The sequence below is a fragment of the Rutidosis leptorrhynchoides genome, chromosome 9, assembly GCF_046630445.1.
Source record: "Rutidosis leptorrhynchoides isolate AG116_Rl617_1_P2 chromosome 9, CSIRO_AGI_Rlap_v1, whole genome shotgun sequence".
NCBI classification, from domain to species: Eukaryota; Viridiplantae; Streptophyta; class Magnoliopsida; order Asterales; family Asteraceae; genus Rutidosis; species Rutidosis leptorrhynchoides.
The window spans coordinates 82,895,221-82,912,524 of NC_092341.1; the positions used below are offsets into that span (position 1 = coordinate 82,895,221).

The 17,304-nt window shown below is 36.0% G+C and overlaps 4 protein-coding genes across 5 annotated transcripts; 1 reads left to right on the forward strand and 3 right to left on the reverse strand.

The window, feature by feature from the left end:
* The first annotated feature begins 825 nt into the window (after nt 1-825).
* LOC139866045 (uncharacterized) lies at nt 826-5,035 on the forward strand. Of its 2 annotated transcripts, none has more exons than XM_071854173.1 (11): nt 826-1,429; nt 1,830-2,312; nt 2,403-2,490; nt 2,613-2,675; nt 2,766-2,929; nt 3,059-3,134; nt 3,261-3,320; nt 3,661-3,786; nt 3,886-4,095; nt 4,195-4,286; nt 4,412-5,035. In XM_071854173.1, the coding sequence occupies exons 1-11, from the start codon at nt 975-977 to the stop codon at nt 4,647-4,649; spliced, it is 2,055 nt and encodes a 684-aa protein (XP_071710274.1). In that variant the 5' UTR covers nt 826-974; the 3' UTR covers nt 4,650-5,035. The 2 variants fall into 2 exon arrangements, with proteins under 2 accessions (XP_071710274.1, XP_071710275.1); XM_071854174.1 differs by having other exon boundaries at nt 3,886-4,029.
* Nucleotides 5,036-7,990: 2,955 nt separating this feature from the next.
* Nucleotides 7,991-11,745, reverse strand: LOC139868213 (serpin-ZXA-like). The gene is made up of 4 exons (XM_071856543.1): nt 11,569-11,745; nt 9,907-9,963; nt 9,491-9,856; nt 7,991-8,782 (listed from the first exon to the last, which is right to left on the reverse strand). Exons 1-4 carry the CDS (start codon nt 11,743-11,745, stop codon nt 7,991-7,993), a joined length of 1,392 nt encoding a protein of 463 aa, XP_071712644.1.
* An 86-nt stretch (nt 11,746-11,831) lies between these two features.
* On the reverse strand, nt 11,832-12,977 carry LOC139868214 (serpin-Z7-like). Its single transcript, XM_071856544.1, has 2 exons — nt 12,894-12,977; nt 11,832-12,254 (listed from the first exon to the last, which is right to left on the reverse strand). Exons 1-2 carry the CDS (start codon nt 12,975-12,977, stop codon nt 11,832-11,834), a joined length of 507 nt encoding a protein of 168 aa, XP_071712645.1.
* A 593-nt stretch (nt 12,978-13,570) lies between these two features.
* Nucleotides 13,571-15,904, reverse strand: LOC139867477 (serpin-Z10-like). The gene is made up of 3 exons (XM_071855843.1): nt 15,786-15,904; nt 15,210-15,575; nt 13,571-14,544 (listed from the first exon to the last, which is right to left on the reverse strand). Exons 1-3 carry the CDS (start codon nt 15,855-15,857, stop codon nt 13,753-13,755), a joined length of 1,230 nt encoding a protein of 409 aa, XP_071711944.1. The 5' UTR covers nt 15,858-15,904; the 3' UTR covers nt 13,571-13,752.
* Between the last annotated feature and the right edge of the window lie 1,400 nt (nt 15,905-17,304).

A 17,304-nucleotide genomic window follows, 5' to 3' on the forward strand; every position in this document is an offset into this window, starting at 1 on the left:
TTTTACCTGTAACGAAAACAATTGATGAGGTGGCTTCTGGGTAGTCATGACACGTCAGTGATACATCGGAACAGAAATTGAAAGTATATGGGCGACATCGGAACACAACTGAAAGTATATGGGCGACATCAGGACATATAAAATGAAAAAACTGTTAAATAATTAACTTTACCGGTTCAGCAGGTAACCCGTAACGAAATGTTAACATTGGTACATTTTTTGAAAGTTTGTAGACGACAGTGAGACGCAAATGGGTATATGGGCGACATCGGGACATTTGAGAAAGTATATAGCCAATTTATGGCTTTAACCCTCACATTTACCACATAACCACTATACCCTACAAAAACTCGCACATCATTCCCCACCATCAGCGATTAAAAGCTTCGGTGCCCATTTTTTCTTATTTCAGGTGTTAGTTTTAGTTTAGTTGGTTTTGTTTGTTTATGTCTCTTGTTTGTTAGAATTGTGTTTTTGTTGGTTGCTTTAGATGAGTATGTTTTCATTATAATATATTGTTTGTTTTGTTTGTTAGATTCAAACCGCTTATGGTTAGTTTTTTGTTTTGTTTCATTGTCTAGTTGTGTGGTATTTTGAGATTGTTCCTTATCATTTTTTCACCTTTTAATCGATCAATGAAAAAAGTCTTACACAAGTTTTTATTTTATTAAATTAAAAAATAATACTATAAAAAAGGAAAAGTAAAAACATTTCCCCGCCACCTATACATACAAAATCTTATACGCATATGACCAAGTATGCTCACGAGTATTGACTTTTGACTTTTCAGTTATCGCCATTTTACACAGTCACACACACACACACACACACACACACACACACACAGTGAATGAGAATGACGATGCTCAAATAAATCATCTTAATAACCCTGAATTCCTCATTTCATATATCAACTATTTCACCCGATCATCTAATTAGATGAATTCTAATTCTAATTCCATTTTTGCTTAATCATGAGTAAATTCTTCAATAAACGGAGGTTCCATATATCTTCTCCGTCTGATTTAACACATTCTGTTAATTCTATTTCTAATTCTAATTCTAATTCTAATTCTAGTTCTAGTTCTAATTTCATTTCTAATTCTAATTCTAATAAATCTAATTCTAATTCTAATCATAACAATAATTCATCGAAATCTTCGCCGTGTTCATCGTCGTCGTCACCGTGCCGTAATTCGATAACAAGAGGTCCGTTTTCACCGCAATTGAAGAAGTTGACTAGACAGTGTAGACTCCGGCATGAAACGGTAGAAGACTATTGTGCACCGGAGGAAGATGACGGCGTTAGGTCAAAATCGTTGCCGAATTCTCCGCCGCAGAAGCAGCAACACTGGTCGTTGGCCGCCGTGCCACAACCGTTGCCGCTTCCGAACGAAGAATCACGGTTTCCGGCGGAAGGAAATGGACGGTATGATTCTGTTATTAGTAGTACAGAGTCTATAAACATAGCTGTTAATCATTAATTTTAGATTTTTTTTTTTTTTTCTGTGAAAAGATATTAATGACTAAATAGTGAATGGTGATTTGTTAATTGAATATCAGTATTAATATTAATATTAATTAAACTAAATATTGAGGATATAAGTCTACATTTTACCATATGCAGTATTTAAGATTAGTGTATATTATTAGCAAAATATTATAAACTTAGATAGATATTTATATACGGTAGTACATAGTAAAATGAATGAGAATATATTAATAGTGTAATAATCTATTTAAACTTTATCATTGAACTTAGCAATTATCTTATTAAGTGTTAGTTCTGAGTATGCATTTTAAGATTCAATTGAATTTGAAAACTGTAGTTGTAGTTTCGGCCGAATTGGGATGAAAACTAAGGGTTGTGGTGATCCGATACCATCTAAAACGTCAACTTACAGTCGTCGTAAAGGTAATCCTCAAGAAACAAATGGTGACATCAGATTAGATGTTCCTGCAAGAAGTGCCCCTGCTACCACTTTAACTAGTCCTACATGTAGCCCCAAAAGATCACTTAATGATACAGTCCATATTTTTGATTCTGCGTTTGCTGTTCCTCACCAAAGTAATTTATCACCTCCCGAGGAATCAAAACGACACTTTCATCTGCACAGTCCCTATGTTAATAACAGAACCGAAAACAACAATGGTTGTGTTCTTCCGCTTCCCCTTCCTCTTCCACCTTCACGACCTGTTACTAAGCGTCATAGTTTAGAAAAATCAGATGGGAAGATGATGAAAGGTCAATGGCAGAAAGGGAAACTTCTGGGACGTGGTACTTTTGGTACTGTTTACGAAGCAACCAATCGGTATGTTTATATGCCGTGAGCTGAACAAACTGTGTGAAATTTTCTTTTGAAAATGAAGAAACTGATTTATGTTATGTTTGTTTCTTTTAGTGAAACTGGGAGTTTGTGCGCAATGAAGGAAGTTGATATTATTCCAGATGATCCTAAATCATCTGAATGTATAAGGCAGCTTGAACAGGTAATTCTTATTAACAACTTTTCATGTCCATGTTTGCTGGTCTACATTATACATTACTCTGTATCCGAATAGAAGTCCATAATTTTGGTATGAAATTTTTTTTTTTTTTTTTTTTTTTTCAGGAAATTAAAGTTTTACGGAATTTAGAACATCCAAACATTGTACAGTATCTGGGTTCTGAAGTGGTGAGTTTCTTAAGGTTTCATCTATATTGTTACCTTCCAAATTTGTTGAAAATATATAATAACAGAATATTTTTACTGTCTTCTATGCAGGTTGATGATCAATTTTGCATATATTTGGAGTATGTTCACCCTGGATCCTTGAATAAGTATGTACGTGATCACTGTGCAGCTGTAACAGAATCTGTAATTCGAAACTTCACACGTCATATTCTTTCAGGGTTGGCCTATTTGCACAGTAAAAGAACAGTTCACAGGTAGGATTTTTCTGTTTTTAAATCATATAAAAACCAATAACCATAACTGAATAACTGACGCAATAGAGTAAAGTCAATTAACGTTGTAACTATAATAGTAATTATATTTAGTATACGGGCTTTTGATAGGGATATTAAAGGAGCAAATCTGCTTGTTGATGCATCCGGAGTGGTTAAGCTTGCCGACTTTGGATTGGCAAAACATGTAAGCTGAATATTAGTAAATATTTATACACTCCGACATCACTTTCTTGTTAACCACCATTGGTATCGAGCTTTATGTCTTGCAACTGATCTTTCACTAAATAAATAACTTTTTAATCTTTTACAGCTTACTACACATATAACTGATCTTTCGTTAAAGGGCAGTCCACATTGGATGGCTCCAGAGGTACCTCTTGAATTATCACCTTATAGTTTTTACATCATTCTTAGAAGAAAAACTTAAGTGGCAAGCTTTTGTCTTATATTTCACATCTGCCACTTTTGTTTTTTTTTACTTGATTGGTCCCCAAGTATCATAGATTACGCGGTTGGTCCCTCACACTAACGCCCGTTAGAAAAAAATTCAGTCACGTGCAAACGCACACGAGGTAAAAATTCCGTTAAATTCATGTTTATTCGACTCTCAACGGAAATTTTCTAACGGGCGTTAGGGTGAGGGACCAACCACATAATTTTTTCATTTTAAGAGTCATGATGATGGTGAACATGAGCTATTTCGTGCACAGGTTCTGCAAGCTGTTATGCGAAAAGATAGCAATCCAGAACATACGTTTTCTATGGATATATGGAGCTTGGGTTGTACAGTAATTGAAATGGTGATCGGGAAACCTCCTTGGAGCGAGTTCAATGGTGTAAGTTGATTTTTTAACTTTACTACGGAGTAAAATTTTCAATTACATGACGTTTTGTATTTTAAATTATTTGCTTTCTTATTGATGTATGATGATTAGGTACAAGCAATGTTCAATGTATTGAATAGATCTCCCCCTATACCTGAAACATTATCACCAGAAGGGAAGGATTTTTTGAGTCTGTGTTTGCAGAGAAATCCAGAAAAACGTTCATCGGCTGCTTCGCTACTTGAGCATCCTTTTGTATGTCATTCATTTGATCCCATTTATTCACTCTGCAAGCAAGACTTTTGTATGCTGAGACTGAATGTATGATATAAATTCTCGTCTTCTATTTATCATTTTATTTCTATTTGTTTCTTTAATTTTTTATTTAAGATGAAGCTTATTACTTCTGTTGTATTCCAGGAAGTATTGTATAACCCAACTGATTCGCCAGCACACCCCAAAGAACACTCGCAATGCCCATGGGCCAAACACGGAAGATTGCATTTTCAACGGTTAGCTTTTCTTATTTTTCATCAAAGAAGTGTTTTAATATTTTACAATGTACAAACGAAATGACTTTTATTTTTATTTTTTTTTATTTATTTATTTAATTTTTTTTTTTTTTTATTTTTTGCAGTGGAACACCCAAAAAGCAAAAACCACATTCAGAGATGAAAACAGACCATTCACCAGCCAAGCACAACTCACCCCGGTCAACCCTTGAAGTTTTTTCTAGTGTGTTTTCACCCGGGTTAAATAACAGTATGCACCATTTTGGCATTCCACAAGTTCGGAATCGGTTACCTGTTACATCTGAACGTGGGAGAACATATTCGCTTCCAACAACCCCTAATAGGGAAAGTTACATGTTGTAAAAGGTTATGTCTGTCAATGGCAACTGCAGAAAATACCTAAAATATTACTAATTTAGGGAACAATAGATTTTAAGATTCGAAATGTAAATTTGTTTGTGTCTATGTAAAATTCTTTGTCGGTACTCGATAGATGAAGATCCAAAGTACATCAGTGAAGAAGGGTCCGATTTGAGCTCACACATTATTTGATGCTAAAAGCACTTAAGACGTTGTAATTGGGTAGGATGTTGCAGCTAAGATTATTTTAACCCTTAGATGTGGTGATTGGTTTACTGTATTTTTTTTGACGGTTTCAGAAGGATGTTCCATTTACTAGGGGTAGTTTAGATTTTGTGATTTTGGTGTTTTTCTGTTGTATTCTCTAGCACCTTGCTAATTTTTTTTTAACGAAGAATTTCATTAGTTATTTAATTCTGTTATGGTACACGACACCATAAATGTTGTTACCGATTTGTACGTGCTTATACTAAAGAAAGCACATGTAACATGCATACTCCATACCCGATCCTACTTTCCCTGTCGTTTCTTTACGAGCTGGAGGGATGAACAGAGCCGCAATAGTACATCACCGGATTCAGATTTATGAGTTATGACTTTGAACACAAACACAAGACCTCAAAAATCAGAAAGTTGACTTGGTCATTGTGTTGACATGAGCAAAAATATATATAGAGGTGGTTGTACGGTCACTGTCCTTTTCAATGACAAATATGCTTACATGTTGATTAATAACATCGAAGTATTTCCTCTACTGACATTCAAATATTCAAATACTGAGTGAAAGCTTGGTAAGCGTGTTGAATTAGAATCCAACTACGTAGTTGTTGTATCATATTCTATACTTCCCCACTCCTTTCGTTTACTTCTAATACTTTATGGTTTGTAGTTATAAGGGGACAATAATTTTTAATTAATTGTACGAGGCTTAAATGGATTATTCTATCCTGACTACCTCAAGATGTATTGCATGTGAGATTTGAAACTAAGACCTCTTACAAGAATATCAACACGCCAACTCCTAAACCATCTACAAGACATACATACATGAACATTTACAGAATTCATCAAATGAAAATTCATTTAGTGATATCATAATGGATCTCATACAATATAAGCCAACTTATATTACCAACAAATACTAAACTATCTATCACCGAGCCTCTAACTAAGAAAAACCGCGAAAAACCAAACTAAGCATCTAAAAAAACCAAACAAATTAACCTACGGAAAAGCAAGAGAGAAAACCACAAGTAATATCTCAAACGCACTAGGGGGCCACTTTCATCATCTTACCATTGATGATTTCCCTGTAAATTCTTTTCCGTTTCCGGTTAACAATCTTATCAAGACATTTGATGATCAATTCCCAAACAAATTAGCTTCGGAAGGAGTAATAACACCATGATCTTCTAAATCTTGAAAGAAACCTTTCACCACCAGTTTGCACCCCGGATTTAATCCCACAGCCGAAGAACACTCCCACTCACGCCGATTTAATCATTAATAAACAACCTTTGGACCGCATCACCAAAATAGATATCGTTAACATTGTCGTGTAGATTAAACGAACACGAAACAATCTCTTCCATCTTCTTCTTTCAAAAAATTGATTTAGCCAAAACCCCTCGCACCTTGGTTCCAAACAATCATAATACCTCCTGCCACCCTGACCAAACTCCACCGACTTATAAATGTCATCAACATCGAGTTTATCTCCTTTGTTGGCATCCGAGACCACCTTTTGCTCATCCCTCTTCTTAGACGACAATTTAATCTTGATATCTTCAAAATTGGTAATGGGTACCCTAACCCCCTCACCTTGCGGCCCAATATCTACAACCCTATTGGGCCCGCTGCACAGTCCGTTATCTGCTTCAAGATTGCACTCAGGCCCGCCAGCAACTAAAGCTTCATTACCATGCCCATTTGCTTCTGAAGCCCCATGAACCGAATTGTTTGCAACATCCAATCTAGATCCATTACAAGGGACCAAGTCTGACCCAAAACCCTGTCCAGAATTGTTAACCTTTGACCCCAAATCAAGAGTCTGTTTTGATTCATGTGTTTCGACTTCACCATCTGCATTTTGATCACGCACATTCTCGCAAATTCCAACAGAATCGTTTTTAAAATTAAAAACCTTAACAGAAGCCTCCTCACACTGTTTCGAATAATAGGGATGCAAGTTAACCACCTTCCGATCCCGATAAACAAAAACAAGAGCACTAATAAGAAATGATATGTCTATTCAAGAAGCTTACGATCGAAATTATGAAATAAAATTCCGCTAAGGCTAGAGTGATGGGAGATTTCCGACACCCAAACACCACATTTAGAACCGTCTTTGTCGTGATGTCAACCTCAACTGAACCATGAATATGTTTAGCGCATTTTGATTGAATAAATATGAACAAAGAACCAATATTCCCAATCCACGCGAACCTAAAAAGTTCGGCTACTTCCAACAACGGTCAAATTACATCAATCATCCGAATTAGAATCTAAAATCTTTGCATAGCCTTCAGGATCACCACATGTTAAAACACATCCACAAGGACCGATCTTACTAATGTTTTCAAACCTGTACAATACTTCCAAATAACGGGATCGGTTTCTTTCCATTAATTCAATCCCATCCCAGTACAGCGGAAAAGTACTCTTTTTACTTATTGACATAAATGAAAAGACAAAAATACCCCTAGGATTACAAGCAATTAAAAAAGTAGACACCTTCATGTCCACCATGGGAAACGAATCAACAAGTAAAATCGAAAGCTCAATCCTGTTAGTAACCGCAAGATTAGGTGCAATTTTACATCTAAGAATATGGTTCACAACAACCTTAGCTGAAAACATGTACACATATTCAGTAATAAACGCTTTAGCTGAAAACACGTACACATATTCAGTGAAACTATAAAGTACTTCGATGTTATTACCACTGATATATTCGTTTGGGTTGTATCTTCTGCCCGTATATCACCCTATAGGCTAAACCGAGAGACTCGCTAACTTCCAATAAGGTAGTCACTTACGAAGTCCGTGTCACATAACTATAAACTAGCTGTAAATACGACAAGTCGCAAAGTTCAAACAAGTCGGCCTATATAGGTACGGTCTCTACTAACTAACTAGTAACTAGTCAAATCAAAACCAAGAATTAGGAGCAAAACCACAAGTATATTAACAGAGAGAAATACAGAGAAAGGTTTCTCATATCATATAACTTTTTCAGCTAACATGATCATCCCAAAAAAATATAGTACAAGAACTAATTTCCAAATTCAAAGGAAAACATAGAGATTCAACATGAACAAGAGCAATAAGTTCAAATAGTGCGGCTAGATTTGTTTGGGATTAAGAACCACACCGAGAAACAAAACAGCTCTGGAAGTGTCTTCTCTGATCATGAACATGAACGGATGATCTGCCACAAAAACTGGCCGTGAAAAATGTGGGCCACCCCCTCCCGACATACGCATTCTAGCAAATGCAGCGGCTTCTGTGCCTTTTTCATTAACTTCAATAAAAGATTGTTGTAAGATGTCAGAGACATAGAGCTTATCTGCATCAGGATGTGTAGAATCCACCATTCGGGTAAGCTCCATATTCAAATGTTCAAAAGGCAATGTCAATCCCATTTGTTTCATGACATCTTTAGGTTCAAAATTACAAGATATCTTAAACTTAGGTATCCACAGATCATCAAAATTCGTTGAACGGAGCTCATACTTGGTATGAAACAATTCATTATCTGCATCAAACACTTGTAAGAGATCGTGCAGTCCATCATTCTTATCTGGTAGAAAGATATACATAGAAAACTTGTTCGACCGGCCTTCAGTTTCATAAGGAAGTTGGATTATCTTGTAGCCATTAAAGGAACCATAAAGGTACTTGTAACGCGAGCTTGTCATAAATGGGACTGAAACAGTCTTCCCATTGATAAGATGAAAGTCTTTTTCCTTCGTGTCATGTGCAAAAAAAGGTTGATACCACAATCCATTAAAATACAAAGCATTTGCCAAGACAAGAAAAACTTCTTCCAAGTCGGTCTTTTTAACGATAGTGGGGATCAACCCTCTAGTTTCCTTGCCAACCCATGAGTTCATTTCCCTAGCTGATTCCTCAGGCTTCAAACACAAACAAAACTTTCATTAATAAAACTATATAAATGCAAGGTTTTAACATTCGCTAATGAGGACTACTCAATTCGGACTTCGTAAGGGCTAATGCGAAGTCAGAGACTAGTCGGACGTTAATAACTTTGACTGTATTTCACCTATTTTGACTGAATAAATTCAACTTGTAACTAAAAAAGTCGACTTTGACCGACAAAATCCGGCCAAGTCAAACACCAGCGGGGACAGCTCGGCCCGTCGGGGACAGGTCGGGCCGTCGGGGACTAGTCTAGGGGATTAGTCCGCTTCGTCTCTAGACAGGCCGGCCTCGTCAGCGACAGGCCGGCCTCGTCGGAGACAGGTCGTATCCCTCGGAGACAGGTCAGCCCGTCAAGGACTAGTCTAGGGGACTCGTAGGGACTAGTCAGCCTCGTCGGGACTAGTAGGCCTCGTCAGAGACAGGTTGGCCCATCAGGCTAGTGTAGGGGACTCGTCGAGAGTCCCTTGTTGGGACTAGTAGGCCTCGTCCTCGTCGGAGACAAGTCGGCCGGTCGGGAACTAGTCTAGGGGAATAGTCTGCCCGTCGGGGACTAGTCTAGGGGACTCGGCCTCATTGGTGACTTGTCGGCCTTGTCAGGACGGCCGAGTTGGGGGCTTTTACAACCGTGATTAAGACTAGGTTTGGAGAAGGAAAGTTAAAATCATCAACATTTAGTGTACCTTGTTTTCAAAGTCCAAAAACTTAGCTTCTGTTTTGTAAACAGTTTTGAGAACCTCTTCATAAAAAATTTGAACACGATTCATTTTGCTATCTACCCAAATTCCATTTGCTAGAGCAATTTCAAGCCCGGCTTCAACATTTTCAGTGTTGAACAGAATCTGTTGAAGAAGTTTAGAACTTGGTGACTCATAAAGAAGTTGATCAACGGTTTCATGTCCAAGAAATTCAAGCAACTGTTTCAAAGTTTTGCCTTGAGCCCCAGCTGCAACCATTCCCAATATAGCTTCAAGTGAAAATGGCGAACAAACAAAATTCCCATTCTTAAATCCATTGTTTGCATCATCAAGTAAAACTTTAGTTGCAGCCTGTATATGAAATACATTATACGGAGTATCATATAATCGTCATTATCAACATTTGATAAGCTACTAGCAAAGTTTTTATTTAGTAGGTCAACTTGCATCTGATCACCCTAGTACAGAAAAAAAAAATTAATAAAAATAATTTATCTATAATTATTACATTACATTACATTAAAGTATAATAATATAACAATAATAATAACTTAAAAACAAAAACAAAAGACGAACATTGATGGTTTTTGATAATTTTGATGTCGAGACAGAAATCTTTCGCTTCTTGCGTTCTTCAAACATTGCAGAAATCGATTTGCAATTAATTTACTCTGTAATCGGTAATTTTAGGGTTTACCGCGGATATATAATATAACTTTAAGGGCTTATATATCCAATTAAATTAAGACAAAGAGGCCCCACAGGCCCAACATTTTATTTTACAGGATGTTTCCATGGTTTTTTGAAAAGTCTCCAAAAAGTAATTGAGGCCCAGCCCAACAAAAGAAAAATCCAAATTTAATAATTTTTGGTTGCAATCATCAAGACATCGAATATACGATAACTTTTTGCATTTGTAACGTATAATGTATTGTTTTTAGACTATAATGTTGCTCATTACGAATTTTTTAAAATTTAAGTTATAACTGTAGTGTAGAAGTAGGCACTAAATTTTTTGAAGATGTCATCGATAGAATGTAGTGCAAGGTAGAAAGAAAAGTACTTGATATCGTTACGGACAGTGGCGACTGCGAGTTTATGGGTATTGGTGTGGGTATTTTGGAAAGTTTTTATATATAATGTATTCTTCAAATTAAATTGGACACTACCAGAGACGGATCTTGAACGACTTTGGTGGGAGGGCCAAAATCATTTCAAAAACTTATATATGAAAAATTCTAAAATCTTGGAGGGGCTATTATATAGAATATTCATATTTTCGATCTAAAAAAATAAAATTTACACTAAGAGAACAAATTTTTGGAGGGGCCACTGCCCACCCCTGCCACCCCCTGCCCCAAAGATCCGTCCCTGGACACTACTAAGTCTAAATTTAACTGTAAACTCCATATATTTTATAAATTTATGGTTTTTAGAGGTATATATTTTATAAATTTATGGTTTTTAGAGGTAAACAGTTACTAAAAGTATCATTCAAATATAATTAGTTTTCACAAAAATTTGGGATACTAATAAGTTTTCGTCAAGAATTCACTACCGGTGACGGATAAAGCAACTAAGAATTGTTTTTCAACGAAAGAAATATCATACCAGACATTTCCTTCAATGTTCCTTCATTGTCTACTTTTTAAAATATAATTCACACTTTGGTCTCAACGTACGCTTGGAGAATTGCATCAGATCATCCTTGAGGCCAAACGAAACAATTGACTGACTAACTAATCAAATTACAACTACGAATTAAGAACAAAACCACAAGTAATTTCACAGATAGAAATACAGAGAAAGCTTCCTCTCATAGCATATAATATTTGTCCTCTAATATTATCATCCCACAAATAGATCTAACAAACTAAGTACTCATAGCCATGATAAATTACACCTATCAATAAAAGGATTACACAAAAAAAATTAATAGGCAAATTAAAAAGAAAAAGAGATTCAGCATGAACAGCTAGTTTTCTTTGGGATTAAGAACCACACCGAGAAACAAAACAGCTCGAGAAGTATCTTCTCTGATCATGAACGAACGGATGATCTACCACAAAAACTGGCGGTGAAACAGGCGGGCCACCCCCTCCCCTCAAAGCCATTCTACTGTAGCCCACAGATTCTGTGCCTTTCTCATCAACTTCAATAAAAGATTGTTGTAAGATGTTCGATACATAAAGCTTATCTGCACCAGGATGTGTAGAATCCAAGATCCGAGTATGATCCATATTCAGAGGTTCGAAGGGCAATGTCAATCCCATTTGTTTCATAACATCTTTAGGTTCAAAACTATAAGATATCTTAAACTTAGGTATCAATCGAGATCATACTTGGCATGACATAAATCATTATCTGAATCAAACACTTTTAGGAGATCGTGTAATCCGTCAGTCCTATCTGGTAGAAAGATATACATAGAGATCTTGTTTGACAGGCCTTCAGTTTCGTGAGGTTGTTTGAATGATTTTGTAGCCTTCAAAAGAACCATACAAGGACCAGTAATAGGAGTTTTTTTTGTCATAAAGGGGACTGATACAGTCTTCCCATTCATAAGATGAAAGTTTTTATCCTTGGTTGATTTTGCATTAAATGGTTTATACCATAATCCTTTAAAATACAGCGCATTCTCCAAGACAATAAAAACTTCTTTCAAGTCGGTCTTTTCAATGATAGTAGGGATCAACCCTTTAGTTTTCTTGCTAACCCATGAATTCATTTCCATAGCTGATTTCTCAGGCTTCAATCATAAAAGAAACTTAAATTAATAGAAATATATCAAAAACAAGGTTGTAAAACTAGCTAATCGGGGACTAGTAGGTGCGGACTTTGTAGGAACTAACTAGCCAAGTCGGAAAATAGTTAGTGACCAGTGGTCGGACGTTGATCAACTTTGACTATTTGACCTACTCTCACGCAAGGTTGAAAAGGACGAGAGAACGGGGTCGAAATGGTCTGGACCTTGGAGCGTCGCAATGGTGGTTGAGATGGATTTTGACCAACGTTGACTTTTTATATATATAAATATTATAAATGTTTCAAATTAAAAGCAAATACCTTGCACATAATATTTCAAAATTAGCTTTATATTTATATAAAGTTGTCCGCTTTTTAGATTTTTGACCGTTATGACCGTTTTTTACCATTGTTTATCGTTTTTAACCGTTTTATTACTGTTGCTGCCCGTTTAGTCTTTGGCCCTTTTTTTTACCCATTGTTAGTCGGTCGCAACATTACACCACTAGTAAATCGTTTTTTGCAAAGGGATAAATTCAACTTTCAACTCATCGGTGGATTTTACGATCGCGATCTAAACAAGGTTGTAAAGAAAGAAAGCTAAAAACATAACCAATTAATGTACCTTAACCAGTTAGTGTACCTTGTTTTCAAAATCCAACAACCTGGCCTCTGTTTTGTAAACAGATTCGAGAACCTCTTCATAAAATGATTGAACACGATTCATTTTACTATCTAACCAAAACCCATTTGCTAGAACAATTTCAAGCCCGGCTTCAGAATAGTTAGTGTTGAACAAAATATGTTGAAAAGTTTGAAGCATGGTGACTTATAAAGAAGTTGGTCAAGGGTTTCATGTCCAAGAAATTCAAGAATGGGTTCAATTCATTATTGATCCCCAAGACACCAAATAAGATTCAACTACCGGCTAGGGTTAAGGTTATCATTAGCTGAGAACATGTACAGAGTACACATAATCAGTGAAACTATAAAGTACTATTATGTTTCATTGTTTCAACATTACCTCATTCATAGGTGACTGATATAAATGATACGTATCATTAACATTGATAATCCGTTCGGGTTGTATCCTGTGCCTGTATATCACCCTATAGGCTAAACCGAGAGACTCGCTAACTTCCAATAAGGTAGTCACTTACGAAGCCCGTGTCACATAACTATAAACTAGCTGTAAACAAGACAAGTCGCAAAGTTCAAACAAGTTGGCAAAGTCAGCATATAGGTCCCGCCTCTACTAACTAACTAGTCAAATCAAAACCATAAATTAAGAACAAAACCGCAAGTACTTTCACAGATAGAAATAACATTGAAAGGTTTCTCATAGCATAAAACCTTTTCAGCTAACATGATCATCACACAAAAAGATAAAAGAAACTAAGTAATCATAGCCATGATCAACTACACCCATCCATAAAAGGGTTGCTCAAAAACTAATATCCAAAGAGATTCAACATTAACAAAAGCAACAAGTTTAAAGAGAACTAGTTTTGCTTGGGATTGAGAACCACACCGAGGAACAAAACAGCTCGAGAAGTGTCTTCTCTGATCATAAACATAAACGGATGATCTGCCACAAAAACTGGCGGTGAAACAGGCGGGCCACCTCCTCCCGCCATACGAACTCTACTTAAGCCAGTGGCTTCTGTGCCATTCTCGTCAACTTCAATGAAAGATTGTTGTAAGATGTCAGAGACATAGAGCTTATCAGCATCAGGATGTGTAGAATCCACCATCCGAGTAAAGTCCATATTAAGACGTTCAAAAGGCAATGTCAATCCCAATTTTTGCATAACATCTTTAGGTTCAAAATTATAAGATATCTTAAACTTTGGTATCCACAGATCATATAAATACGTCGAGTTGAGATCATATTTAGTGTGAAATAATTCACTATCTGAATCAAACACTTGTAAAAGATCGTGCAATCCGTCATTCTTATCAGGCAGAAAGATATACATAGAGAATTTGTTCGAAAGGCCTTCAGTTTCATAAGGAAGTTGGATGATCTTGTAGCCTTTAAAGGAACCATATAAGAACCTGTTATAGGATCTTGTCATAAAGGGGACTGAAACAGTCTTCCCATTGATGAGATGAAACTCTTTTTCCTTCGTCATATTTGAAGCAAAAGGTATATACCATAACCCTTTAAAATACAACGCATTTGCCAAGACAATAAAAACATCTTTCAAGTCAGTCTTTTCAACGATAGTGGGGATCAACCCTTTAGTTTTCTTGCTAGCCCATGAGTTCATTTCCTTAGCTGATTCCTCAGGCTTCAAACGAAAAATGGAAATTTAATAAATAGAAGTATATCAAAACCAAGGTTTAAAATTTGCTACTAAGGATTGTCGGTCCGGACTTAGTAAGGGCTAATGCCAAGTCAAGGACTAGTCGGACATTAATCAACTTTGGCTGTATTTTACCTACTTTTACTGACAAAATTCGACCAAGTTGATAACTAGTCGGCCTCGATGAAGTATCGGGGACTAGTCGGCAGTGGCGGAACTAGGATTTTTTTCACCGGGGGTCAAAAAAAAAAAAAAAATTAAAACCATAGCAATTTTTTTGGACAAAATATGGAGGTTTTGAGGCAAAAAATTGAGGTTTTTAGGCAAATTATGAAGGTATTTGAACAAAATTTGAAGGTTTTTTTTGGCAAAATTTGAAGTTTTGGGGACAAAAGTTGGAGAATTTTGGACAAAATTTGAAAGTTTTGGGGCAAAATGTGTAGGTTTTGGGGCAAAATATGTAGGTTTTGGGCACAAAAAAAAAATCCACCAGGGGCAAAGTCGAAAAGGACAAAATTTTTACACCGAAAAAAAAAAAAAAAACCACTGGGGGCGGCCTCCCCTGCCCCCATATAGTTTCGCCTCTGCTAGTCGGCCTCGTGGAGACAGGTTTAAAGAAAGAAAGCTAAAATCATAAACAATTAGTGCACCTTGTTTTCAAAGTCTAAAAACATAGACTCTGTTTTGTAAACAGTTTTTAGAACCTCTTCATAACAAGATTGAACACGATTCATCTGGCTATCTACCCAAATTCCATTTGCTACAACAATTTCAAGTCCGGCTTCAGCATTTTCAGTGTTGAACAAAATCTGTTGAAGAAGTTTGGAAGTTGGTGACTCATAAAGAAGTTGGTCTAGGGTTTCATGTCCAAGAAATTCAAGCAACTGTTTCAGAGTTTTGCCTTGAGCTCCGGCTGCAACCATTCCTAATAAAGCCTCAATTGTAAACGGCGAACAAACAAAATTCCCCTTCTTAAATCCATGGTTTGCATCATCAAGTAAAACTTTGGTTGCAACCTGAATATGAAATACTCCGTACGTACATCAAATTATTAATATCATATCATCGTCATTATTAACATTTTTTACACTATTAGCAGAACTGTTATATGAGTAGGTCATTTTACTTCAAATTGCATCTGATCATTAACACTAGTACAGAAAGAAAGAGAATAAAATAAAATATTTATAACTATAACAGAAAAGGAAGGAAAATAAAAGACGAACATTGATTGTTTTGGCTGCTGATATTTTTGATGTCGAGATTGAAATTTTTCGCTTCTTCCGTTCTTCAGCCATTGTTGAAATTGATTTGCAAATTGTTTACTACGGCAATGTAATGTAATTTTAGGGTTTACTGCTGTATATAATAAAATGGGCTTATGTAATTAAAATAAGGAAGTAGAGGCCCACAGGCCCATAAATTACGGAGTATATATTATCCAAAGAAAAAAAAGGCAGGAGAGCCCCACAGGCCCAAGAGATTTTACTGGATGTTTCCTCAGTTTCTCATTAAGACCATGTGATAGAATGGTAACTCACACGGGCGAATTTGAGGGCGTGTAACATGTGTGGTTACAGAGGGTCCATAATTCAAAGGGGTATATAATTTAACAATGTATAATACTTATAAATAAATATTGTTATGCCAGATCCTGGTACTTAACCTAATTTTTTACTAGTATTTACTTAACTTATCCTTACGTATATTTAAAACTTTTATATAAAAGACCTATTTTTTTAATATTTGAACAAGGTCAATATGAAAAATTAGAATCGACGGGACGGCTCGGTTAACTCATCTTGTGATGATTTGCCAAGTTTCTAAGTGAAGTTCCTAAGAATGATGAGTGTTGCATCCCTGTTACAAATACATTGTAATGTACCAAAACCTTATTATTGTTCGAATGGACGTTAATAACAATGGACAAACTTACCTATTTATTTTTTTAATTTTTTTAATTTTTTTTGCAGCTGCAATGAATAAGAGTTGCTCTATACTAGCTTTCCATTCGCATATAAGATGTTAACGGGGAAGTAGTAGCAATAGAGCTAGCATTCATAGAAACTTATTTCACAGCTATCAATAAAAAATATAGAACTATGGGGGTGGTAGTAGCATGGTAAGACCCTGGCCTTCCAATGTGGAGGTCAAGGGTTCCATTTCTGCCATTTACAAAGTTATTCTCCCTCATGGCTTCTTGGAAAGCGGGTAGTCGCCCTGCGATTAGTTAGTACAGTATTAGCCAGTGGCGAAGCCAGAAATCTGAATCGTTGGTGTCATATTACAATATCAAAATTAATCGTTGGTGTTATACAGATAGTTGTTCGTTAGTTTGCGCTTTCTATTTGCGATGCTTGCTCGGTTTCATTGTTTCTGTTGATAGGTTTTTTCATCCTTTTGATGAAAATTCTTACTTTATATCTTTTTTATTTTTTTTTATTTTTTTTGAGGAAACTCCCTATAAACGAGCACATTGACTTGCCATAGAGGGTAATCTTCGGGTAATCAAGATCCCCGAGCGCGAGACCTGGTATTGGGTGACGTTCTTTATTTTTTGCAAAAAAGTAATAATAAGTGAAATTATGATTAAATACGTACATAAGAGAAAACAAATTACTTACTGTGGAACAAATTATATCCAATTAAACTCAACTTCCTAGCCGCTAAAAATATTCTGAACTATCCTTTTTTGTTAATGGATTTTTGGACTGGTGTCAAACCTTAATAATCCATCAAATTTAC